General features: G+C 37.5%; 2 protein-coding genes across 13 annotated transcripts in view; one reads left to right on the forward strand and one right to left on the reverse strand.

The window, feature by feature from the left end:
• STK24 (serine/threonine kinase 24) overlaps positions 1 to 19,812 on the forward strand; it is a 52,331-nt gene extending 32,519 nt beyond the window's left edge. For both annotated transcript variants that reach the window (XM_086880846.1, XM_086880847.1), the window contains exons 3-11: positions 2,983 to 3,039; positions 5,880 to 5,988; positions 6,098 to 6,255; positions 10,930 to 11,115; positions 11,360 to 11,505; positions 12,377 to 12,500; positions 13,406 to 13,474; positions 14,366 to 14,502; positions 16,801 to 19,812. In XM_086880846.1, the coding sequence (XP_086736972.1) occupies positions 2,983 to 3,039; positions 5,880 to 5,988; positions 6,098 to 6,255; positions 10,930 to 11,115; positions 11,360 to 11,505; positions 12,377 to 12,500; positions 13,406 to 13,474; positions 14,366 to 14,502; positions 16,801 to 16,837 (1,023 nt within the window). In that variant the 3' untranslated portion in view covers positions 16,838 to 19,812. The remainder of the gene's footprint in view (positions 1 to 2,982; positions 3,040 to 5,879; positions 5,989 to 6,097; positions 6,256 to 10,929; positions 11,116 to 11,359; positions 11,506 to 12,376; positions 12,501 to 13,405; positions 13,475 to 14,365; positions 14,503 to 16,800) is intronic.
• Positions 19,813 to 23,116: 3,304 nt separating this feature from the next.
• Positions 23,117 to 26,029, reverse strand: part of FARP1 (FERM, ARH/RhoGEF and pleckstrin domain protein 1) — a 202,336-nt gene continuing 199,423 nt past the window's right edge. For all 11 annotated transcript variants that reach the window (XM_086880843.1, XM_086880841.1, XM_086880837.1 and 8 more), the window contains exons 26-27: positions 25,760 to 25,911; positions 23,117 to 24,713 (exon numbers count right to left, since the gene is read on the reverse strand). In XM_086880843.1, the coding sequence (XP_086736969.1) occupies positions 24,632 to 24,713; positions 25,760 to 25,911 (234 nt within the window). In that variant the 3' untranslated portion in view covers positions 23,117 to 24,631. The remainder of the gene's footprint in view (positions 24,714 to 25,759; positions 25,912 to 26,029) is intronic.

The following is a 26,029-nucleotide window of genomic DNA, read 5'->3' on the forward strand; positions in this document are numbered from 1 at the left end:
GACCACAGGAGCCAGATAAGAGAGAGTGCTTGAACATCTGGACTGTAACCAATCCTGTGCCCCGAGGGGTGTGTGCAGAGCACATGGACAGGATAGGGGCACCAATGAAAAGATGTGTGATCGTGTGGTCAGTAGTTTTAGAATGTATGAATAAGTGTGTAATGTCAACACAAAATGGGATCTGCGAGATCATATTGGCTTGTTGGTCAGAGGTCTTGAGAGCTCCTGCAAGAAAGGGAGTGACAGAGTGCTTTTGGGGGATACCCAGCATCCAAACCCCCACAGGCAAAGTCAGTATATATAAGTTGTTGCCTCCAAGATGAAATACATATTGAGAAATTCATTACAGCTGTCTCACTAAAAGGATTTATTTGTGTCTCCTTGTTAAGCAATATATGCAGATTTTATAAAAGAAAGCTTAAAAAAATTCTGAAAATAGCCAGGGAAAGGTGGTAGGATTCACTACCATAGTAATTAATTTTATTTGAGCACCTCATATGAATGTATTCAGATACTTCATATGAATGATAGAAACTTTAAAAACAACTTACAATCAAAGGATTCAGATAAAAAGATGTCATAATTGTAATAGATTGCTATTACTTAGCTTTACACTGGGGTACAGATACAGTTGTGTGTGTATTTCTTAACTGTATTTCCATACTTAATTTGTTTTAAAATGTAGAATTACTGAATTTACTGGATCAATGGCTTTTGTATTATAAATTCAGACATGTGGCCTTAGGCAGCTGATGATGAAAGTTTCAGGAGAAAAGACTAATTGAACTAGAAAAAAAATAATTGAAATTATAAATGAGGATTTAAAAAGACTATGAGTAATATAAAACGTAGTAGTGTAATTGTGTTATATGATTATGTAATTAAAATTCTTATATCTTTTTTTTAGTTATATTCTACCTCTAATTTCTAGTTTTCAGCTGGGGAATTTGGTACCTAGTGTTCTAGAGAGTTTCTCTTTTGGGAAATTGTATCTTATTTTGAGTTGTTACCTCTAAATCCTTGAGATAATAGAGGAGGGAAGCTGCTTCTTGTTGATCTCTGTGTGAGATGTTGTGGGTGTTTGGAGGTTCTCCCTTATTTTTTTATTTTTTTTTCCTTCTTATTTTCTTCCCTGTTCTTGAAAGGTTCAAGGGGTTTCTTTACTTCCTTTACCTTGTTCTTTCCCAGCCAGGCATTTCCAGTGAACTAGGAGGTAGTGATGCATTTGACATGTTTGTGTTTAAGTTACAATAAAAATAAAATGTAAGGTTCGAATATTCAGGAAATTTCATGTAGCTTTAAAATACATTCTATCAGCAAAATATAAATATAACATTTTGATGAAGTTTAGGATGACTCATTGTAAGACACATCTCAGTGATGTTCTTGTTCAGGAACTGCTAAGACCTAGAGCCTTGAAGGGATAGGAAAAACATGAAAAAATTTTAGCAGAAGAACAAGTATATCAATACTGTAAGGGACTCTATCAAGATGAGTTACAGTTCTTGGAATATTAGTGGTGTCTGCAGAAAGTAAGCTCAATCAGGGTGCTGTCTGTCAGTACTGAGATAGAGTAATTAAAAAATATAATCTTCCTAAAACACGTGTTCTGGCTCTCCTAAAATATTTTTAACAAGACTGTGTTTGTCAAATAGCATGAATTGATTCCCAAAGAAAGGTATCTAAATTTAGCTAAGTCTGTGTGTTAAAAATAGTGGATGATGAAGGAACTCTAATCCAGGGTCTTAACTAAAAATAGTATGGTATGTGTAACTGGAGGTAGGAAAAATGCACATTTACCTACAGCAGGAGTATTCTGAGTCCAGAGAGGGGGTGGATGCAGTGAAGTATAGAAATAATAATGACTCAAAGACTTAAGTGAGTCCTGAGGGCTAAAATTTTAATCCCTCAGGGGATTTAGGTGAAGTTATGTCCCAAAGTACATTTACTACTTCTCTAAAAATTTGAATCTATCCTTATAGATGAGAATTCAGAGTCAGATGCCCTGGCTGTGAGCCTTCATTTTTCCGTGAAGTTTTATTCTGTTGGATAAAGTAAATGAATACTGTTGCTATTTAGTGCTCCTTGCTCTGAGAGATATCTATATTATTATGCTAGAGGTCTTGTGAAAGTTTGGTATATACCATAGAGGTGAAACTAACAAAGCTTAAAATAACTTGATAATCATAAACACTAAACCACCAGTGTGTATGTAGTAGATTTGTGGGTTTGCTTTATTGTGTTTATTGGATTATTTAGGGCTGGTACTGCAAGGAAAAGCTGGACTAACTGCTTCTCTTAGTGTATTTGGGAAGCTGATGCTGCAAACAGTGGAAGGAAAGAATTTAGCCCAGTCTCTTTTTCAGCAGAGTATATTGTGTATCTTGTGTTAAACAGTCCTGTAATATGTACCAAAGTTTTCTTTAGGAATAGTAGCTTGATGTTGTTAGCAACAACTAGATGAAGCTAGTAAATTGTTACAGTCATCTTAAACAATCCTCATTTCTAATTGGTTCTTCTTTCTTGAACACAACTGTGCAAAATTCTATACCATATATCAGATGCGTAAGCATTAATGGAGAAAACCTACTTGACTGTTCAAGAAAATGAAGCAATGTAGAAAAATGAAGAATAAATTATATTTCAATTTAAACTAGAGAGTCAAGCTTACTAAAGAAAATATTTAAAGATAGTCAACAAAATCAAAATAATATTTTCTAAGGAAGGGTAATATGTTATATGTAACACTGTTTGATATTTGGAATATCTGTAATTGGAATTTTAAAATGAAAAAGCATTCTCCTCCATACACACTCTTGAGTAAGTAATCCAAAGATACTTTTGAGGAACAGCTAAATGTTAGTGGTGTTTCAAAACTACAGATAATTTCTTCAGCAAAAAGAATGAAACAATCCCATTAACTTAGGTTACTATTTTTAAAAAATAAATTGAATACATTTTTATTGGTTTTTTGTTTTGCAGGATACAAAATTATGGATAATAATGGAATATCTCGGTGGAGGCTCTGCCCTTGATCTAGTAAGTAATTTATGCATGGTTTTTTGTTACTTTACTTCACTTAATTATTTTCCTACCTTATAATTCTGGACACTATAATATATCACTTTTCTGTGGCAATGTTTACTTTCAGTACAGGAGAAAAGTATTTGTCAATGCCAGAAAAATGTTTTTTTTCCATGAGGCATGACTGATTATTTTCGTAAATAGAAGGGAACTAAGCAACATAGTATTGGAAGCAGGATATAAACATCTTAGAATGCTAATCTTCAGTCAGCCAGAGAGCACTAGCGCCTGAAAATAGTTTTTTCTATCTTTTAATTCTGCCACCCCAACTCTTCATAGTTTATACATTTGCACGTATCTTCCTCACCACCCCCTCCCCCAAACAAATAAACAAAAGGTTCCCTGTTTAAAGTTTTTCTGAAGTCTAAACAGACAGAAATACAATTTAGGCTGGTATTAAAAATAATATTTCAAAGAAATAGGAGCAGCTGTGGACTCCATGGAGGGTAGAGAGGCCTTTTCAGGGAGCCCTGGATAGACCAAAGGGCTGTGCAATCACCAAGCATGTGAAATTTAACAGGAGCAAATTCTGCACTTGGGATGGAGTACTCAGATTAGAATTGAAATTCGAAGGGGTCAGTGCAGATTGTGTTTTCTTTGACAGGATGCTGACATTCATTTTAGCTGTTAAAAAGCACCCAAGCCCCCTCCCAAATGACACACCTTCTTATGTTCATTGTGGATTTAAAAAACAGTATTATAGAAATAATAATGCATGTTTTAAGTATGTGAAAATTTTTACATAAATTGAGGCAGAATATCTTTGTAGCAGAGTTTGCAGTTGTCAAATGGGGTAACTGATAAATGCTTGAGAAAAGAGCTAAAGGAACAAGGTCACTGTAAAGGGATTCTGCTGGTGACATCCAGAAGACAGGAGTGGGTATTAAATGTGGATTTCTTGCAGATGTGCATTTTTGAACCCATTTTTACCTTTAGCTTCCACATCTGTTAGGGGTTCTGTGGTGTGTAAAAATTCATGATGTTCCACATAAAGATATGATTAAAAATGTTCATTTATTGTTGTGATGGCTTTTTTTCTTCCTGACAGAAGAGCAATTAGAAGGGATGTATACTTTTATAAATTAGTTATTACTTTCTTTGTATAGGTATAAAAGAGTAGAATGAAAACACCTGTTACTATATTTCCTTCTTTTTTCTTTTCCTCACACAAATTTCACTTGTGTGAAGACTATGTGTTTATTCTCTAAATTTGTTTTCTGGAAATAGTATAAAGTCCTTGTTCACATATTAAAATGTTATTGAAGAAATTGCACCACAGAACTGAAATCATCATGTAAGTGTCTATCAAGCACCTTTTGTGTGCTTCATTTGTTCTGGTGCATGTTTTCCTTGTTCTGACGTGCACATGGTTCTCGACTAGAAGCTGGCATGCTTTGCGGCATTTTCATACTCGAGGCAAGAATTACCAGGAACCTTGAATTCCATGTTCAGAGTGCAGACATATCATGCTAGCTTGGTGTTTTCTGTACTTGAATATGCACTGGATGATTTCTGCCTCACATGAAAAAGTTCATACAGTGCAACTGCATGTACATTTTTGTTCAAACTCTGAGTATAGCTCAAGTTTGTGACTGAGGTAAAAGTGCCAATATTCTCCAATTTAGTTTATTTTCAGTAGTTCCTCCTCACTAAGGTGAGCTGAATCTGACAGATGAGGTTTTCCCCCATTAGATGTGCTGTGTCATGTTACCAAGTCTCAAACTTGGCTGGAGGAAAGCCTTGAGAATGTCTTAGTGGGTTTCAGGTAGCGGTAATATCGTGTGTATTATCAGAGCTAAGGAAAAGGAAAGATAATAACTAAAGCTGCAAAGATAAAGCAAATGCATTGTTACATGAAATATTACAGCTGTTGCTATGCTGTTGCTATGCATGAGGATTTCAGAGGGACATACTGTTTTTATTTTTATCTGAATATCTTTATCTGAAATGCTTTCCTTCTCACAGAATGAAGCTTAGGAGGTGCAACTTTTTGATTGTGCTTCAGTGAGTGCTATTGTGGAGTAAGCTAGAATAGTGGAATATTTCCAGTATTAACTATTGGGCACAAAGTTTGTGTCTCTTGAGATGCCCTTATTGTTTAAGAAGTCTCTCTGAGTAGTGATCTTTCTTTTGTTATTCTCACTTTTAGAATGTATATCAGATATAAAGATACTTGGGATTCTCTAACACTACTGATTATTCTCATAAGAAGAATTACTTGGTATCTTTTAACAATTAGCATATTTATATTTCCAGTATTATATGAAAAAAGTTAACATTTAAAAATATGTAGTATACTCTCAGGCTATCAGTTTGAGTTGTGTTTTAGAGAGTTTCTCAAAATCCAGTGCAGTATGTAGTCATAGACTGTTTGATTGATGTAGTACCTTGAACTTAGCTTCTTACTCAGGCTTTGAGATTTGGGACTACATAGGGTCTGTGGAGCTGCACATCTAAGTTCAGTGTAATGTTAACTGTCATATGTTTTTCAAAGGTACAGTATATCTGTGACCTGACCAAAAAGCAGTAACTTGAGACTCTGTCTTTATGGCACCTTTAACAAATTTTATGTAATATTTTAGATAAATTATTTCTTTGCCTGTTGTTCATTAGGCCACTTAGTTTAGAACCATGTGTTTTTAATAAGGCCATATGTTTTGTCTCACATTATGAAGTTAAAAAATTGGAAATTTTGAGGGGTGACAGAAGGAGTAATTTCTTTTTATAGTCACATTATTTCTATTCTCTGTTTGTCCCTTTTTTATAAATATTTAAACATTTCTTGTATCTCCTAGTTAGAACCTGGCTCACTTGATGAAACTCAAATTGCTACAATATTGAGGGAGATACTCAAAGGACTCGATTACTTGCATTCGGAAAAGAAAATCCACAGAGATATTAAAGGTATGATGAAAGATTATCAGAAGAACTCATGCAACCTGAATGAGCACCCTTACATTGTCAAATGGTGTCAAATATCTTAATTTCTGGTATTTCCTCTTCTTTATTCCAGCTGCTAATGTATTGCTGTCTGAACAAGGGGAAGTAAAACTGGCAGATTTTGGAGTAGCTGGACAGCTAACAGACACACAGATAAAAAGGAATACCTTTGTGGGAACACCATTTTGGATGGCACCTGAAGTAATAAAGCAATCAGCATATGATTCAAAGGTAAGGTACTTCAAGGCATTACCAATGTCCCTTCCTTTTTCTAAGTTGAAAAGTTTGGTCTTCAGAATGCAGCTAATAACTTTGGCTGTGTCTACATGAGGGCGTGTTCAGGTGACACCTAGCAGGTAAAAACTGTTGGTGAGGAAAGATTTCCTAATATGTATCCAAAGTTTATGTTTCCTAGTTTATTAAGACAATCCAGGTGGCAAGAAATGATGAAGTATTCTAGAGTACATCCCATCACCTTTTATCCCACTCTATTGATGAATATTTTTGGCTGTTTAAAAGTAGAAGAGTACAAATATATACAAAATGTTAATATTCTTCCACTTGTTTTTAGAAAAAAGAAATAGCCAGCAACACAGTTGAAGAATATGGATTTGGTGGATGTGAAAGTGTTGTTTGAATGGACTGTTACTCATCTCTGGCAGAATATGCTGCGTGGTTCTGTGCTACTCCAACCCTGTTCTTTCAGATTTGCCATTCGGGAGGTGTTAATATTTAACATCAAATTTATCTATATATACAGGATTTTGATTTAGCAGAGTGGCACATCAGCATGCTGAAATCTCAACACAAGTACAGAATATCAGTTGTAATACATAGTTGGGTCACAACAGAAATGTGATTCCATTACTGTTCTCCGTATTCTCCCCAGTATGGCACTGCGTGTCTCTACTTGCCAGGAAGGAATATGCCCATTAAAGCCAGCTCAAGATGAACTTTTTTCAAAGTTCATTGTGTTGGTTACTTGTTTTTTTATGCTTCTATTTGTTTGAGGTACATAAACTGCTCTTTGCTGCCCCTACCTTCTCTCCGCCCCACATTGCCTGGCTAGCTCAGCAGGACACCCATGTTATCAGGAAAGGCTCTTTGCCCAACGCACTGCTGCAGCTGTAGGTCTGAAACAAAGGTCACCCTCAAGCCCAACCTGTGTTAAGATTGGCTCTTTATGATAATTATCAGTATTTCCTTATGTTCTTCCCTGAACTCGTCTTCCTTGCCTGTCTCTTCTGATTTCCCTGTAGAGATTTGTTGATTGGCCGTATTTCCATGCAGTGAGACAGCTTGGGATGTTTCTTTCCACTTGCCATGGCTGACTCTGGTCTAGGCTGTAGTGTTGCTTAATTCCCTATTTGATATCTTTCTGTAAAGAGGCTATAACAAGCAAAACTCTGTAGAGCCTGCAGAACCTTAAATGACCCTAAAATCACAATTTAAAGTTGAATAAAGTTTTTTTGAATGGTGGTTGGTGTTTTTTTCCTTTGTGTGTTTTTGTGGGGGATTTTTAGTCTATTAGGTTTTTTTGGTTGGTTGGGGTTGTGTTTTTTTGGTTTTTTGAGGTTTGGCTCCTGGGAATGACCATCACTTGAACAAAGTATAATTCAGTCCTTACGTTTTCCATTCTGGCTGTTTCAGTCTGCAATGTCACATGAACATAAGAGTCTTGGATACTTGATGAGCATTTCCCAATTAAAGCTCGAAAGGGCTCTAGTTTTTGTCAGTGCTTCTACTTCCTGTTTTGATTTCTGTCTTGTCTGAAAACATGTTTTCTTAATACACTTCATTTTTCATATATCTAGTTCCCTGTTCTTTCTACTATAAAACTTTTTCTGTAAGAATAGATACATAATTTGAAGGTGGCTTTCTCTTGCACATAGCCTGTTTTCTTCGACTTACAAGAACTTGAAAGCCAGACTGAATTTTACTCATTAGATTAGAAGAGGAAAGGCTTCTGGCAGTACTACAGTAAATAGTAGTTACCAGTGAGTGACTTGCTGTCATCTGAACTTGGAAGAAGAATTTTTGTTCAAGATTTGAAACTCTCAAAATCACAACATGTGGTAAAACTTAATGATAATGTAGTGTCACCATGTCCTGAGGTCATGCTTATCCCTCTCCATTTGGAGAACTATTTGTGCTTGTTCTGGGGATTCATTTTCACAGTCAAGTTCATCCTAGAAATGCCTAATTGGATACACATGCAATTGGCACTTCCTTTCTCATTTGTGAAAGGGGAGCATATGGTACCAGAGGGATATGTGGGGAGTTATTTTTGGTATTTTCAACAGGAATGGGCTTCCAAAACCCATCTTGGACTTCAAAGAGTCTAGTGTGCAGCCATGGTTTGTTATACTTTTTTGTTCATTTTTATAGAGGAAGGTCAGTCACTGTAGAGTTATAAATTCACGAGATAAAAAATAAAGCATTCATATACATAAGTGTGTGTGCAAGTGGATATCTATGCACTCATACACATGCAAATTTGTACATTTATACTTACATATACACATGCTCCACCTGTGACTGAAAGTTTGGCAGAAGCAAATCTATCCATTTATGTGGCTTTAACAATTCAGTCTTGAGAAACTGAAATTCTGAATAAATTGGCAAAAATAATTCTCAGTTGTTAACATGAAGACTCATCTTTGCAGGTGACAGTTTTCTTTTGTAGCCAAGAAAAGCTTTCCTGCTAGAGGGAAGTTACTCGCAATTAGGCTTGAGGAGAGCTTAGCTGATAATGCGCTTATTAAGATAAATGAAACTTGGGGCTCATGTGCTTATGTAATTCTTTGTGCTCAGGAACTGTTCTGTAACATGGGCTAACAAAATGGCATTTCATGAATTTGATGTTATGCTAATTGACTCAGAATTGTATTTTTTTTTTCATTCTTACTTGCAAAATTAAGTAACTAAGCTCTTAACAATAGGATGATTTCTGGACAGGGGAGGAGGAGCTTGTTTTGGGCCAGGCACTGTGGGTGTGATAGTGGAATGGATGTATGCAAGTCAGTCAAAGACAACCATGAGAATTCACAGGGCTGTCACAGGTGGGGTTGAGGGGTACTTAGTAAAGACAGCAGTGATCAATTAAATCTCTGCTCTATCCAGTACCTTGAAATAGATCTGTTTACAGCATAGCAAAATTCCAGCTGCTCTGTTTGGGAGTAAAACCAGACAGCTCATGTCAGATTTCCTGTTTTCCTGAGACTAAGTCTTTGCTCTGCTTTCACTTAAAAAAAGAACAGGAAAAAAACAAACATAAATATTTTTAATTGGTACTTTGTCCTTGGAACAGACATTTCTGTGAAATTTTTTTTTCTTTTACCTTTCTGACAGGTTTATTATAATTTTCTTGACTTTTGGGTCTGTGATTTCAGGAAAACATACAAGAATTATAGTGCATTACCTCACATTACTTCAGGCAGATTTGCAATAGCATTTCTGTCAAGGGAGACAGCATTCCCTAGAAAGAGTAGCATATTTTGATGGTGAAAACTTTCAGAGGCTAATTGGACCAAAAAGCTGAATATTACTGTTCAAGACTGCATTTCCCTAGTCTGTGAATAAGAATGATATATAAAACCAGTGTTAAACTTCAGGGAAATTATATTCTAATGTATTAAATTTCTGATGGTTGTACTAGCTATTTTATGTTGAGGAAAAATCTTGTTAAAAGTTAAAACATTTTACTTTGTGTAAATATTTTAGACTTACTTCATATTTACATAGTGTACTTGAATATGGTAGATAAAATGCTAGTTTATAACGGCTCTGCCATTGCTTTTTGGTGTAGTAGTATTGATTTTAAAAAAAAATAAGCTCTACTTAGTAGAACTGTTTTATACTGAAGAGTGGAGACAACCAAGAAACCGTTTACTTGGGCTATGTGGCTAATCACTAAAAAAACAGTAACAAAACCAATTTACAAATGAGGTTATTTACAGTAAAGCTTAAAAATCTACCTTTACAAGTGTGGTGGTGATGCCTTTTGTGTCATAACTAATTGCAAATTGAAGAGAGCAAGCCGGGAGGAGGGGACTTCACAACCTCAAGCTGTAATTGGACAATTAACACCAGTATGTAAATGGACCAAAACTTGAAAAAGTGTGAAAACTGGAGACCAGGTGTCCATCTTGGGTTCATCTTGGACAGTGCCATGGCTGGGCTCTTGTACTGCCCTAGGTGTATCCTTTAAAGGCCTTTTAATAAATAACCTATTTTATTTCTTCAACTCTGTCTAGCCTCTGTTCAAGATCAGCTTCTCTAGGCATCAGTGGTTTTCACTGGGGTAAAATTAATTTTCTTCACAGCAGCTGGTATGTGGCTGTGTTTTGGGTTTGTGCTGCAAGTGTTGATAACTCAGGGATGTTTTCCTTATTGCTGAGCAGTACTTGCACAGTACTCTTCTGCTTTTCAACCACCAGTGAGCAGGCCAAGGGTACACAAGGAGCTGGGAGGGGACTCGGCCAGGACGGTCGATCCTGGCTGACCAGGGGGATATTCCACACCATATGGCTGCATGCTCAGCAATAAAACCATGGGGAAGGTGAGCTGGGGTCTGCTGCTCTGGGACTGGCTGAATATCTTTCTGTTGGTGGTGAGCAGCTGTTTCCACTTCCATCACTTGCCTTTCTTGGGTTTTAGTTCTTTCCCTTTGTTATTTTATTTTTCATTACAATTTATTATTATTGTTATTTTATTCCAATTATTAAACTGTTCATAACCCACAAGTTTTGTCCGCTTTACCCTTCAAATTCTCTTCCTCCCCCATTCCTCCAGGGGACGGTGTGAGCAAGCAGATGTGTGTTGCTGGTTAAACTAGAGTACCAAGCCAACACTTTCTTTTCTTTTCTTTCTCCAACCTAATCTTAAAAGCATTCTTTCTTACAGGCAGATATCTGGTCATTAGGCATAACAGCCATAGAACTTGCAAAAGGAGAGCCACCTCATTCAGAATTACATCCAATGAAAGTTTTGTTCCTCATCCCTAAGAACAATCCACCAACACTGGAAGGAAATTTCAGTAAATCCCTCAAAGAATTTGTCGAGGCCTGCTTGAACAAGGACCCAAGCTTTGTGAGTTTCATATTTGTCAGTGTGTAGTAGAGAACTTGACTGCTTTACATGAATTGCATGAATAAGTGTCATTTAGCTTCTTTAATATGGTGTGACATGTGACAGGTGTATTTTTAGATACTGTAAATATTTTAAATCTCATTTGTATCAAGACTAAACTCTAGATTTCTTTGTTTTTATGGTGAGTCACTCAACACTCTGAAACATGGTAAAAAAAACCCCAGCTCTCTTTTTTTCTTTTAAGAGACCTACTGCAAAAGAGCTTTTAAAACACAAATTCATTTTACGGAACTCCAAGAAAACATCTTACTTGGCTGACCTCATTGACAGGCACAAGAGATGGAAGTCTGAGCAAAGTCATGACGACTCTAGTTCTGATGACTCAGACACGTAAGTTTGATGAGTCTATAAAATATCCTTTGTAGGAGCCAAGGAGTTATTTTTAGCACATGTATTCCTGTGTTCTGTTATTTGCAGCTTTTCAGCTTAGTGGCCTTGGTAAATGAATGTAATTTTAATTTTAGTATTGCCAGGGATTTCATACAAGTAACAGTCACTGAGAAAAACTCTTCTGGCCCATATTCTGTGCTACCTTCTCTTTTATGTAGGGTCCAGGGTTCTTCCTAGATGTGCGGCCAGCTGTACTGCAGGCAGAAGGTCTCAAGCTGCACAGCCAAGTAACACTATACAAATGAAATTCAAGTGAAGAGATTGCCACAGTTTATTCACAAATGCATTAAATACTTCATAGTAAAGAAAATACAAATATTCTCTGCAATTCAAAGCTGCATGCTAATGGCAAGCATCAGGTTGTTTCTCGGGTGACATTACAGGTGTATGTATTTTTACAGTATTAATGGCTTCATGCCTTCCAGTGACCACAGTTCCAGTGTCTTAGCTATTTTTCTAGGCGAGAAAAATGAATTAAGTTTTCTAATTTCCTTCCCTTTCCCTAATGATTTTAGGTACTCTGCTAAAGCCAGTTTTCAGATAGCAATAAAACACTTCATGTAACTTGGGAAAATGTTTTCTATCTGTAATTCCTCACTTCCATTTTGGTGAAGTATCTTGGTTTAAATTTTTTCATTTACCCAAAATAAAAGCTTAATTTTCATACTTGTCTTTATATGTAGTGGCCTGCACAATAGTATCCTGATCTTGGTCTTTACTGTAGTTTTTATATTTAGTGTATATATTGAATGAACATCAGCAGTAAGGTGTAGGTAATATAAATTGATTTCTTTTTCCCTCTCTCTTGAAGTGAAGCAGATGGTCAGGCTTCAGGTGGGAGTGATTCAGAAGAGTGGATCTTTACAATAAGAGAAAAAGACCCCAAGAATCTAGAGAATGGATCAGCCCAGCCTTTGGAGTTGCAAAGAAATAAGGTGCTCAAAATATTGACTTTTTAATACAAGGAGATAATTCTTGCTTTAATAATTTAGTGGTGTGATTTTATTTTATGCCTTTAAAAGCATTTATATTGTGAAACTTCCAGAACATTTGCTAAAAATGTATTTTCTGTAGTTGCCTTTCACAAAACTTTCTGAGTAAGTCTTGAAGTTTGGGCATTCTGTTAATGTGTCCTTTTTTGTAGTTGACAAAATACGTACCAAAATATTTCTCTAGTTTGTGAAATACAACCACTGGAGGAAGACCAGGCAATACTGTATTTTTAAACTCTTTGTCCTGCATAGTAAACTAAAACAATGCAAATCTAGGCTGGGGCTGGAGTTTTGGGAGAAGGCATTTTGGTCTTTTAAGGAAAAAGACTACAATGCAACAAAGAATAGAATAAAAAATTAAAAAGTAGAAAATCTAAATGAAAACAACCCAGAATTAGGGATGTTTAGGAACTGCTCATTGTATTTTTGGCAACCTGTGTGGCCAGAGCAGGTTGTTGCTTTGCTGGCTCTGAAAATTCTGGAGAAATATAAGAAAAATATTGTATCATATGGGATGAACCTAGTAAATATCAGCATGTCTGATTTAGTTCATGCTCAGTAGGATTGTGGGAGTTTGGTGGTTTTGGTTTGTGGTTTTCTTTTTTTAGTTTTTTTCCCCCATCTAATTTTGAGCTTGCATATATTTGAGGTGCTGTAGTCTCAAATTTTAATTCACCCTCTATTTTCCACAGTGCTTTGGAATAGTATGTTGTAGAACATTTTCCATATAGAGGAATAAAACTTTGATGAAGTGTACCATGTTGGAACTACATTTTGTCTTTAGTTAGAATACAGTGAGGATGCTTTTTTTCAGAAATAAATTGGTCAGTTATTTTTTTTCTTTCAAGGAAAAGGATATCCCAAAGAGGCCTCTATCCCAATGCCTGTCTACAATTATATCTCCTATATTTGCAGAGGTAAGTTACTGCTTTAAAACTTACCAAATCCGATGTTTATCTGAAAAAAATTGAAATATATAATGAATTACACCTAAGGTTGTTACTACCCATTTTGAACTTCGTGTGTTAAGTAGTTTTAGCTGTGCCTTTGGTATGTCTGGTTCTGAGATCTGTATTTTGCTTCCAACAATACTTGATATGCATGGTAGTAAAATCAGCCATGCTGGCCTAAAACAATGAACACAACAAGAAAAAGGTGTGTAAATATTTGGATTGCAACATTCTATTTTTGACACTACTTTATGTATTTATCTTATTATAAATTTCAAGCTCTTCACTGTCCCAAGATACAGTTGTAGACCAGATCATCAAGAATTTCGCTTTCGAACTTCAGCATTGAAAACTGTATTTTGTTCCCATTCTGGGTTTTGTATTTTTTTTATACTTTTTCCCCAAATACTTAAAATCAACTTTGAAAAAGGATATATGAAGGGTAAGAGAAGAATTTATGAAGATATGATTATTTTAAAAAGTTGATAAAATTACTGTAGTGTATATATATAAGCTGTAGGTGTGTAAGTATGGGTACTAAAGTATAGGAAGCACATCTTGAAACCAAACAGCTATGGGTAAATACTTCTTTGTTTCTTGGGATACTTGGTTGTCATTTTTGACTGTGAGCATGCTGAAAATGATGTGTGAAGATTGAAGATGTGTGAAGATGAATGACATCCTGAGAAGTACTGTAAAGACAAACTTCTCCTTGAAAAATGTGAGGGTGTATGATGAATGTCAAATGCTGACATTGTGAACATTTATGGCCACTTCCTAACAAGCTTCTGCATTATATTGTGTATAGAAATATTTATTAATATCTTATTAATACATTTCTTCCTGGTTTCCTTTCAGTTGAAAGAGAAGAGTGAGGTGTGTGGTGGCAACACAGATTCCATAGAAGAACTGAGGAAGGCAGTTTATTTAGCTGAAGAGGCTTGTCCAGGCATTGCAGATACCATGGTGTCACACCTTGTGCAGAGGCTTCAGAGGTAATGAAACTATTTCAGTATGGCTTACAGGAAGCTGCAAATCTGATTCTATATATATTTGGCTTATGTTAAATTGAAAGTATTAATTTCTTTTTCTAATGGAGAAGAAAACCACTTGTGCCCACAGTTTGTGCAGTTGTGTTTGCTTACTGAAAAAAAACTTAATCATATCAGCAGTTCTAATGTATAGCTTCAGGTGATAGCACATATGTATGTTTATCCTGTTGGTGTGCATATTGTGTGTCAAATGAGACTGGACAGGCTTTTCCCTTTGCAGTTCATGCAAAGACACTTTCTTGGTGTCTGGGTGTGTGTTGCAGAGAACACTGTCACTCTTTCTTTTACCCATCAGTTGGTAAAAGTGGTCTTCAGTTGGTCTGTGTTTCTTTCACCCACATAGTCAATGGTTCCTTGGTGGTTCACTAAAGACAGTCTATATGGCCTTTTGGTGGCACCTCCAACCAGTACTTGGTCTTACTTCAAAAGGCCAAATTTCATGTGATTTTCTAACTGCCTTGCTTAGGAATACATCATGAACAAATACTGAATTTTCTGTTCCTTTAAATGCTGCACAAAAAAAGATAGGAGGTGTAAATTTCAGAATTGCTGCTGGAAGAGGCTATAAGTGCAACCTTGAATCTAGGAGCCCACAGCTGTTGTGAATCTCACAGCAGCCAGATTGGATTGCTTGGTACTAGAAAAAAACTCATGTCAATGATTAATCATGGACCACTACATGGAAAAAGATCACCCTCAGCAGGTGTCTCCCTTACACTGTATTTAACCACAGCTTGGTTAAGTTTAGGAATTCACAGCTTTTTTGAGGCTGAAGCACAGGATTTTCAGGCTGACAGTTTCTCCTTCAGTAAAAACCAGTGCCAAGAAACCTGCAAGCAATCGTGTTTGTTGCTTTATGGGCTGTTAAGAATGAAGCCCAGTCAGCATCTCTAGTGCTGAAAGGTTACTTTTAATGCCAGATGTCCTGTCCTGTCTCATTTGGTCCTGGCAGACTTGAAAGAGTTGCTGGCACTTCCATCTCAGTTTGTTTCCATTAGAGGTTCCAAAATTGAATCCAGTCTTTCATCAGCTAATATTTCAGTGTCGTATTTTTATCAGTCTGGTACGGGATCTTCCTGGAACTGGAAACCTCAAAGACTTGATGCTGAAATTGAGGCTGAAAATGACCATGTGGAGACAGCGGCATTTTTGGGGATGCTGGAAGTGATCTTACTTGTTCTGTCATGCCAGCAATATTCATCATTTTTGTCCTATGAGGAAGATTTCAGAACCCTTTATATACCTGTTTAGCATTGCTTTCCTTCTGTCCTGCTTCTTTGGACTGTTACTATTTTTCTTAGTCATAATGTCTTAGAACAGTGAAGGCAGGCACTTCATTCTCTTTCAGGGAGAGAAAGAAAGAATTATTCCTATAGAATGTTTGTCAGTGGATCACATCTGGGTGAACTTTCTCTTTTTTTCAGGGATGATATTCCAGCTAGTATGGGATAATGATTCCAGAAATGGGGTGAAAGAATGAATAGCAAGAACTCCCACTAAAAATGAGCTCGAATCATTCCATAGCTCAGTAGGTTTCCCTTTGGGATAAACCTGTATTTTGGAGCTAGTCAAATTCTGAAAAAATAATTCTCTCTTGTCCGAGTGCTACAAGAAGTATGCTCTGTTACATCATTAGGTCATTCAATAACCTCTCAATTTGGTCGCTAATTACCGAAGATAGGTTTTCAACAAGTTTCTGATGACATTTTCACTCCCTCTTATGATTGGTTAGAACTGGATTTTGTGTTTGTCTGAGTGAATGAGTTGGCACCCTCAGAACAGCTGCCCAGTAATGTGGGTGAATTCAGTTACCTTCCCCCCCCCCCCGCCCAGTTTTGATCTTGGATGTTTGATGAGGGTTACCAGAAACTTAATGTGATTAAGAGGTGTGCTCTTAAGATCAAGAAATACAGTTTTCCTGGCCCAGTAATATTTTGAAAAGATTTGATGTAAACTTGCAAAGTAGGAAAGTTGGAGTCACTAAATGTTCTTCGTCATTAAGTGCTGCGTAGTAACACACTTGAGCATAGGTTGTTGCTGTTTGTTAGGACAACAGTGATACTGTAACGGGGTTGTTCAGTTTCATGGTTCTCCCTTTAAAGTGTGGTGGCAGTGGTGAGTGCCATTGTGCAAGAAAAAAGGCTGGAACCTCATTGGCATAAAATGGAATAACTTCATTGCTGCTTCTTGTAGAGCACCTTTCTAAAATGTGCAAGAATAATTATTTCTTTTTCTCTTCAGATATTCCCTAGCTGGAGGAAGTTCTTCATCCTACTGACATACTCTTCCTTCTGGGCTTTCCTAAGACAGCAGAGATCCCATGGTGTCTGCGTTGAAGGTGTACACCCTAATGATGTTCTGCCTCTCAGTCTCTGTGAAGTCCTTGGGAGGAAGGACATTCCCAAGAGTGAAAATGAAATCTCTTGGATGGAGGCAGTCTTTTTCAGCTCCTTAAAGCTCTAATTTTTTTAGATGATAATGCACATATTCCAGGGAGGTGTCCTTTTGTAAAATCTGAAATGTATATTTAGGTTTGTGATAGAGAAATTGAAGATATTGAGAAACCTCAGGTATCTTGCTTTAAGAATTCCACTGGGAGATGGAGCATGGTTGTTGGAATTGTGTACAGATATATATATAATGTCTTTTTTAACAGAAAGCCTTTCAATGTGCATAAGGAATCACTGTGTACAAAATGGTAAAGTGCTTTTGTAGATAATGTTAGTGGGGTAAACATTTGACAGGCCATAACTGAGTTTTGCCTTGCCTTTATTACATGTAAAGTTTGAATTATGTGATAAGTGAATCTCAGTTAGATTTTTGTATGTGAAGTATTTGCCATTGAAAGAGTTAATCCTGTATTATAGAACTTTCTATTTGTACCTCAGCACAGACACAATTTTATTCTGTTTCTCCAGCTTTTCATTCTTTTTACTTATATTCTGAACGTGACTTTCTATGTATGGTACTACTTCTAGTTACTTTAAATTTCATACACCTGGTCTCTCAAAGCTTTTAATTTAAATTATTGTTTTTCCTAGAGAATGAGTTCTTTCATATCTTCCGTTTCAAATTGTGCCAACGCAAATTCTGAAATAGTTCAATTTTAGTAACAGATATTTGTGAAGCTTGTGAAATTCAGACACAGTCTTTTTTTCACCTGAACATTTTTAAATGCTCACACAAATCTTTATTTACTTCATTTATTCTGAAATATCTCCTTAAGGTGTAGATTCTGAGACAGTGGCAAGTATTTCTTTATCATGCCTATTTTTATCATTAAAATGAATGTCTTTCAGCATAAAGAAAAATCCATAGATTCAATATTTGGTCTCGCTGCCTCGATCCGTGCATCTCTTTACCAAAACTGACAGGTGTTGGACAGAGAGACTGCAAAACAGCCCAAGTGCTGTGTGTTGGGTCTGGTTGGTTGCCTCTCCAGAGAAAAGCTATTTCTTAAAATTCTGAATTTTGTAATTTCCACTGTTCTTGTGAGGGCTTCTAGATAGCTGACTTCAGGTGTTCTAGATCTTGCAAATAGTAACACTAGTTCATTAGTTGTATGCACAGTTGATTAGGTAGCTGCTATTCCCGCCCCCCCCCCAACAGTATTACTCTGAGGTTTACTTTGGTTGGTTTCACCAAGACTATATTCAGGTACTTCTTACTCCAGTAGCTAAGAGAGCATTTTTGCCTTCTTTTAATGAAGAAGTTGATGACTTTATGCTTTGCACGACACTGAGGTAACTTATATATTTACTTTTTAAAAAAATATAGATGGGAGCTTTGGAACAGAAAGGATTAACATTTAAAAGCACAGGCATATCTGCCTGGCTTGGTACAAGAAACCCAGGTACACTAACCATTGTGGAAGCTGGTGAGGTCTCCTTCCAGGACTTCTATCACCATGGTAGCCCTTAGTCTATGCATATTAATAGCCTTAATTTATTAATTTAAGAATTTAACAGTAAGAGGACACTGTCTTGCTAACAGAGCTAATAAACTTCTGCCCAGGTTGAAACAACAGTTGGAAGAAACGTGCGTGTGTGTTCATCTTGTGGCCATGCTTTCAGGCACTACTCATTAGCCAGCCTAATGAGGTAATGGGTTTCCTTTATGGCTAAGGGAATTTAAAGTAAATTGAACAATGCTAAAGTTTGAGCAATGTTTTACAACTCCACTTTGATTAATATCTTTAATTATGTTGTTTAGTGTGCTCTTAAGTGTTATGGATAGGCTCACTCTTGAGAAAACAAATTTAGCACTGCTTTTGTGAAATGTGCATCAGAATGTAGTGCACCGGGAAATTTACCTGTTGCTGTCTCAATATGAGAACATTCAGCCTTCAACAGATCCATGTGCTATGACTGCATAAGGAAATCAACAGGTGTGTTTGCACTGGAAATATAAATTGATCAGTGTAAGCTGTTCTCTAGTCATCTATTAACGTAAGGACTGGAAATTAAAGTGAGCTTACTTGGAGATGCACAGAACCCTGAGACATAGTGGGGAAGTTAAATTTATGCTGCTGGCTTGAACGTTAAGAAATTCTCAATCAGCATGTTGAATTAAATTCTAAGCTACAATCTTTGAACACTCATTTGAAAAGTTATATATTTGTGTTTTGAGTTGCATTTTAATTGTGTTCCAGGACTGTACGCTGAGGAAGTACTTCTCTGAGTAGATGGTGGCAGAATTCGCTTGATGAATGTGTTAGAGTTTAAGATAAGTAAGATGGTATGGGCAGGTGGCCAAAAGGCTTGGGCATTTAGAAGGAGACAAGACCTCATTTATGGTAGAGATGTGTATTTTTATATGTAATATACAGATTATTTAAATATAGACTATCTTAAACTGAGATTCACTGACAAAATAAAGCGTGCTGTGTCTTGAATGTAGAAGTACAATCATTTGCTATTGAAAAGTATTGATGCTTTAAAATCAGGTCTATATTGGTAACAGAAGAGGAGCTTCATTTGAAAGAAGCACCTCAGTTTCTCAGAGAAAAAGAAGTGTATTGATATTTTTGAGGGGTTTTTTCATGCTTAAGACGTATCTGTGTTACGATGTTGCACTGATAATTTTTCTGTGCAGGTAGTACCTTCACTCAGTCTTGACTATACTAAATGACAAGCTATCTCTATTTATGCAAACCTTTAAGTTAATAGAACTGCTTATTTGTCAGGGATTTCATGATTAGGCAGTAAATAAACTCACTGTTTAAAAACAATAAAATCAGTTATTTGAACTGAAGGCTTGCTTTTTTGTAACTCTCAAATCTATTTTTTTACTTTAATTTTCTCTGCAGTTGTACTTTGTAGTTGCTGACCAGATCACTGAAGGATGAGGTGCTAGTGCTGCACAGAATGCTTTTGGTGTAGTAACAAAGCAGTAACTTCACTCTGCAGTGCCACAGTTCCTTTGCAGCTCCATTGTGTGTGAGCTTGTGGGAGCAGAAGATAGGGCATTCCACAAAAATCAGTTTAACTGGGGTGTTCTGCCCCTGCTATGCAAGAAGGGTGGGTAGAGTGGGAAGGTGAGGCTGGGTGTGTTGGTACCTCACTGCAAAGCAGCTGGCTCAGCCTGAGTTCCCATCCCCCTGTACCCTAGCACCCCTCATCATCTCCCTCCTAATGTGCTTTTAATGTACTTGGGCAGTGTCTTCTTTAGCTCTCACTACTTAATGTGACGTACTCTATTACTTTGTAAACTACGTGGTACCAGTAGTTTTACAGTAACCTTTCAAGGAAATGGTTTTTTGCCATCAAAAACGTCACCATTGGAAGATTATCCAGAGTGGTGATAAGCACAGGTATAATGCAAGGATCAGGACAATTGCAAATCGATTTTGTAAGCTGCTGGGGAGGAGCAGAAGGTACAGCACAAATCTGCTTCCTCTCCGTAACTGTGTTGTCCAGATGTGCTGGTAACTGCAGTGAGCATATGCCACGGACAAATCGTATGCAAGGGTTTCCTGCCACCTTTAATGCATGATTACAGAGGACCATTAAAGTGTGTGTCTTGTTTTCTGTAATCTTGCTGCCTGTTTAGAACTGTGTATTTATTACTTTTGTCACTCCACAACAAAACAATAAACCTCCTTGTAAACTACGTGACCTAGAAATAAAGAAGGAAAAGTTTCATGACGTTGCCACCTGAGTGCTCAGTGAGATGAGATTCAGGGCCCCTTCCCTGAAGGGGATGCTCTTTGAGCTTATAGAACTGCTATTGCCCACGTGTCAGTAATGACATGCAGAAAGTTTATAAATCACTGTTCGGTTTTTAATGGTAATCAGCTCAGAATTTGTAGCACTTGCAGATGGCAGTGATTTAAAACCCACCTTGAGTTTCCATCCTGCCAGCCCAGTGAAACTGATGAAGTGCTCACAACAAATTGCATTTGCTGACCCCGCCCCCAAGAATTGCACCTTTAACTGGTGACAAACTGTGTGACAGCTGCACACCTGTAGTTATACTTCATTACTATCTTCTGCTGCTAAAAACCATATGTGTGGCACATTGCCCATTATTTTATCCCCTGCCGGGTCTCCTGAGCCCCCAGGGCAGAGGAAGTATCCATGTGCTGTAGCAACTTGAGTTGTGCATCTGCCTGTGCATAGGTAACTGTGCTTTTGAGGGCTAAGTCTGTGTAATTGGTCCTGTATAGAAAGCAAGAACAGGAAAAATTGGGCTTTTCGGGTCTTTCTTGATCCTCTGTTTTGTTCTTGGCTGATGGAACGGTAGGGTATTACACCTGATTTTGTCTCTAAAATAGATTTTTCTTTCTCTTTAGTCAGAGACTTTTATCAAGATTTCTGCACTCACAGCATGTCTTCCCCTACCTGCTGACTTGTCTTTCAGTCTGTCATTTTTGTCAGGTTTCAGCTGAATTTACAAAGGCATTAAGGTGTCAGTGTTGTTTAAATAAAATGTTCTGAAAAGAGGTAGGTTTGAGGTATATTATCAAACATATCTTAACAGTGATTAAATTAGACAGCAGATAAATGGTGGAGATGCTTAATCTTGTTTAAAAGACAACAGGAGTCCAGGCTTTTTTGATCCCTTTCCCTATGGTGTTGCTCCTGAGGCAATAAAGTCCCTGTTTTGTTTTTATTTGCTCATTGGAAACTGGCAACTATTTCATGGTGAGTAATAACAACACCAGCAGTAAATCTCCTGGAGTGCCCTGTTTGAGGTTTTCCTGCAGCTGAGAGAGGTGTGTTTAGTGGTAGCTCCTGACCTGGCACACAGTGGCCCTGCCTCTCTGCAGGCTCTGCTTGGCTGAACAGGCAGTGATATGATGTGATTCAGGGTTAAAAATAAGTGGTTGTACATTAAAGTTTTCTAGTACATCGAGTTTCATTCACACACATGGACTCTGCTTGTTTCCAAGATATGAGCATCAGGACAATTGATTTTACTCTCTTACTATCATTTCAGTTTTGGGTTAACCTTGGGAATAGACACCTAGAAAATTGCTAACGGATGACAGCAGTTCACATGGTTCCCTTTTAAAAAGGAATTAAAAATCACACTATTAGAAAAGAATAAAAAAATCTTGTTTCAAACTTATTTTTTTATAGGAAAAATAATACAATAAGGTGAAAATGGTGATTAGGTGGGTATTCTGCAAGTCACACCCACAGCCTAGCTTGGTCTCTCTGCTGTTAACAATAAATATCACTGTATCTTGGTCTGTGCCTTATTTTCCAAATTGACCTTGTGTAAAAATGAAACTTAATGAGTAAAGTGTTACGTGATTTCTGTGGAGAGCTCAGAATAAACTACTGCAGCAGATAGCAGTTAATGAACATTGTATCCAACAAGCCCCAGGGTTCTAAATTAAAACCCAGTTTTGGCTGAATTAAGGACAGGGCCCTCAATGTAATTTCTAGTAAAAAAAGCTTTTCACTGTTATAGATAACAATTCTAGAGGGAAGAGGCAGGGCCCTGTCTTGTAAGATACTAATTTACCACTCAATAATAAAAATTTTTGGCAGGACCAGGTCTGTAGCCTTTTACTTCATAGCAACATCAAAGCTGTTGCTTTTTCAGCATTGTTTTCCCAGACCAGTTGTGTTATTTCCTATTCTCCTCACTACGCAGATCATTGCTCACATTCCTGGTCAGTCCTGAAGCACTGGAATTCCTGTATGTTACTACAGGGCAGGGTCACAGGCTCAGAATGGACAAGGCAATGGGACCTGCAGCTGGGAAAATGGGCTTCAGATTTTCTTTCCACGTTTGTCCTTCAGCAGGTCTTGGCCAGAGGCAATGCTGGTAGGTGTGATTATTGCACTGGTACAGACAGCCAGGGGCAGTAACTGAGGAAAAGAGCAGCTGCACACGCTACCTGTCCAGAGGGCTGAAGGTCTCCATGCAGCTGAGGGAAATGCTCTGAAAAGGGTTTCCCTTTGTTCAGGGTGTGCTTTGATTTGGCCACTGGGGACTGCAGCTTGTCCTAAGGGGTTTGGAACCCATCCTCACCTTGGACAGAGGTACGTTTGGGGTCGGGGGTAACAGAAAGAAGGCTTTACTGTCTCAAAACAGGCATATGTACAATGGTGTTGTGAGGTATTTTATTCCCTTTTGTTGTGAGCAAAGCTGTAAGAAGCCACTTTACACATCGCACACAGACAAGCCATTAACAAAGCGAGTAGCTGCATGAAGAAAAAGCAGGGATAGAACTTCCCCAGCTTCATTTCCCAGACTGACCATCAGGCCCCCTCCGCTTAGCACCATGCCTCCTCCAAGGCCTGTAATGGTGATGGGTGTTACCAGCACATCAAACTTCTGCTAATGGAAGTTTTACATCACCCTAGTGACAGTGTTTCTTACAACGAGAGGGAAAGCGTCTAAGCCTTGTGGACACGGTGCTGCCAACCTTCTGAGTGCGCCACCAGCTTATCCAAAATGCGGTGCCAGCCGATGTTAAAGCCAGGCATACGGAATGGGTAATTCTGCTGCAGGTTGTGTAAGTCGCCCTCTGTCTGCCTGAGCCCCAGGGGAGAGAGGGACAAACTGAAATTCCAACAATAAACTGGAAGCTAATTTGGGATGTGTAGCAAGCAGGATGAAAACTTGGGGCTTCAGTAGTACCCCCCAGCTTAGAGCAATTTAGTTACCAAAACACTACAAATGAATAACAATAGCTGCGGTTCTTGTAGCTTACAGGTTTTCTTTCAAGTTTGTAAAACAAACAGCAGAATGTCACCACAGCCTTTAATTTCTTCTTGTACATAACCATTCACAGTACATTAACAGCCCAAATAATATTGCACTGGATTATTTTAAAAATTTTTTGTCTTGCAAGTAGTACTCACTTTTCAAAGTCATCAGATGAACAATTTGGTCAACTTGCACCAAGAAAATGGTTAGATAAGAACCCTATACTTTATTTATACCACATGGATTTGTGACCCCAAAGGGAAATGAGAATGAGCTGTAAACTGTTTTCTTGTTAAACACAGAAAATTAGTAAATCGTTGCTGATTAAATGTAGAAAGACTGAGAAAAAAAAGCATGAAATCTGAAAGTTACCTCATTCCTGTTAGACTGCTTGCTGTATATATAATTATATTCTATACTGTGAAACTCCATCTACATTTAAAAGCCCAGCAGTCTACAGATTAACATGGTAAAAAAAAATAATATATTTTTATGAAAAGAGAAGAAAATAGTGTTTGCCTCAGAGGAGAAAGTTTTCAGGTTTCAGTCATCTGGGAGTTCTTTTAGGTGCAATCTTTGAGGCAACAAAATGTCTTTTGGCATTTGGCACTCTAATAAGGACAATATTTTAATACTGGCACAAGCTAAAAACAGCACAGAATGACAAAATACAAGACATGAAATGAACCGCAGCCACTGGGATGATGGTAAGCTAGTTTGTATATACGGAGAATTTAAACAGTTTTGCTGAGGAATTGTGGAAGTTTCTGCAAAACCATACTTATTCTCTTCTTTTACCAAAGTGTAAGTTTTCCTAAACTTGGAGGGAGAAAAAGAGTTTCAAATGTCCTCTAGAAAATCAGAAGCAGCTGCTGGACAATCAACACAGCGGCTTGTTCAGCCGTCAATAGGCGTGAGGCTCTTTGTGACTCAGTGCTCGAGCGCGTGAGGCAGAGCTGGTGGCACTTCGGATCACTTCCATCCATCTGTGAGGAGGCACGAGGAGAGACACAAACAAAAGAAAGGTCAGTTCCCAGTGGAGGGTATGGTCTGCGCTATTTATTGTACAGTTTAATTTTCTGTGTCTGTGGGAGCATCTTCCTACTTCACCCCAAAATCTACCTGAAGGCAAGAGGATCGACTGCCAAAACTGCAAGGAGGTTTAGAGAGATGGGACCCAAGACTCATGAAGTTAGTAGTGAATTTACTTGCTCTGCAGACACCAAATATCTTTTTTTCTGAGTGGTCCAGGCAATGACCGACTGAGACCAATCTTTCAAAAGAAATGTACTTTAGCTGCAATTTCTGCTTTTTTTTCCTAGAACTGATAAAGGCATTTTGTGGTTTTATTTTATCACCACTTTCCCACAGTTTGCTGCCTTGTTTACAGTTTTGGACTGACATGCTAAAAGTTAAGAACAGCTTTCTTTGATGAAGACATCATGATTTGTGACATGTTCATGCTTCATATAAAGGGAGCTAAATTAGTTCCTGTATGAACAATCACAAACCAGAAATTAGGATGAGTAGTGCATTTTCCATGACACTCCATGTATCTGAAGTTCAGTGGGAGATGTAAAAATTACATGATGAAGAGGCATAAAGATGTAGTAGGAACAGCTGCTTCTATAAATTTGGAATTTTATTTCAAGTGTGGATTTTCCATGCAGTTGTTCTAGAGGAAGCAAAGCTATTCTGAAGAGCTACTGAGGTGTCCTGTGATCTGTTCACATGCTTCCTGAAGTCGGAGACGTGGAGCTCACCATACAGACAGCCTGATCAATTTTGACTGGATGATCCCAGGTTTTGCAGTAATTACTATTGCTGCTTCCATATTATCACAACCAATCACTTGATTTTAGCAGTATCAGGTTTAAAATTTGTTTTATAATTTTAAAAGGTCCTTTCTCCAGTTGTGCTGAACCACTTGCCTGTATTACTGAACCAACTTATTAAACTTTGCATCTACTAACCTTTGGAAGAATGCTCCTGGAATTTACCAAAAATTTTTGCTCACAGAAAACAAACATACCTTTCAAAGGTGTATTCACTTTCAGCCCTGAAGTAGTACACATGGGATTTGAAATGTAGCTTGAACACATAATCTTTGTGAATGTTTTCAGATTCAGAAGGAAGGGTAAGTGAATATCCCAATAAAGGAAGGCTGGCTAAAGGATGATTGTCCTGAAAAGATATGATGGAAAATGCTGTGAGATCAAATGCCCTTAAATAAGGAGAGCACATAAGTAAATGGAAAGCAGATACACACTCATTTAACTGTGTTTCTAGATGTGTACAGAAA

Source organism: Cyanistes caeruleus, chromosome 3, assembly GCF_971803275.1.
Source record: "Cyanistes caeruleus chromosome 3, bCyaCae1.hap1.1, whole genome shotgun sequence".
Classification (NCBI taxonomy): domain Eukaryota; kingdom Metazoa; phylum Chordata; class Aves; order Passeriformes; family Paridae; genus Cyanistes; species Cyanistes caeruleus.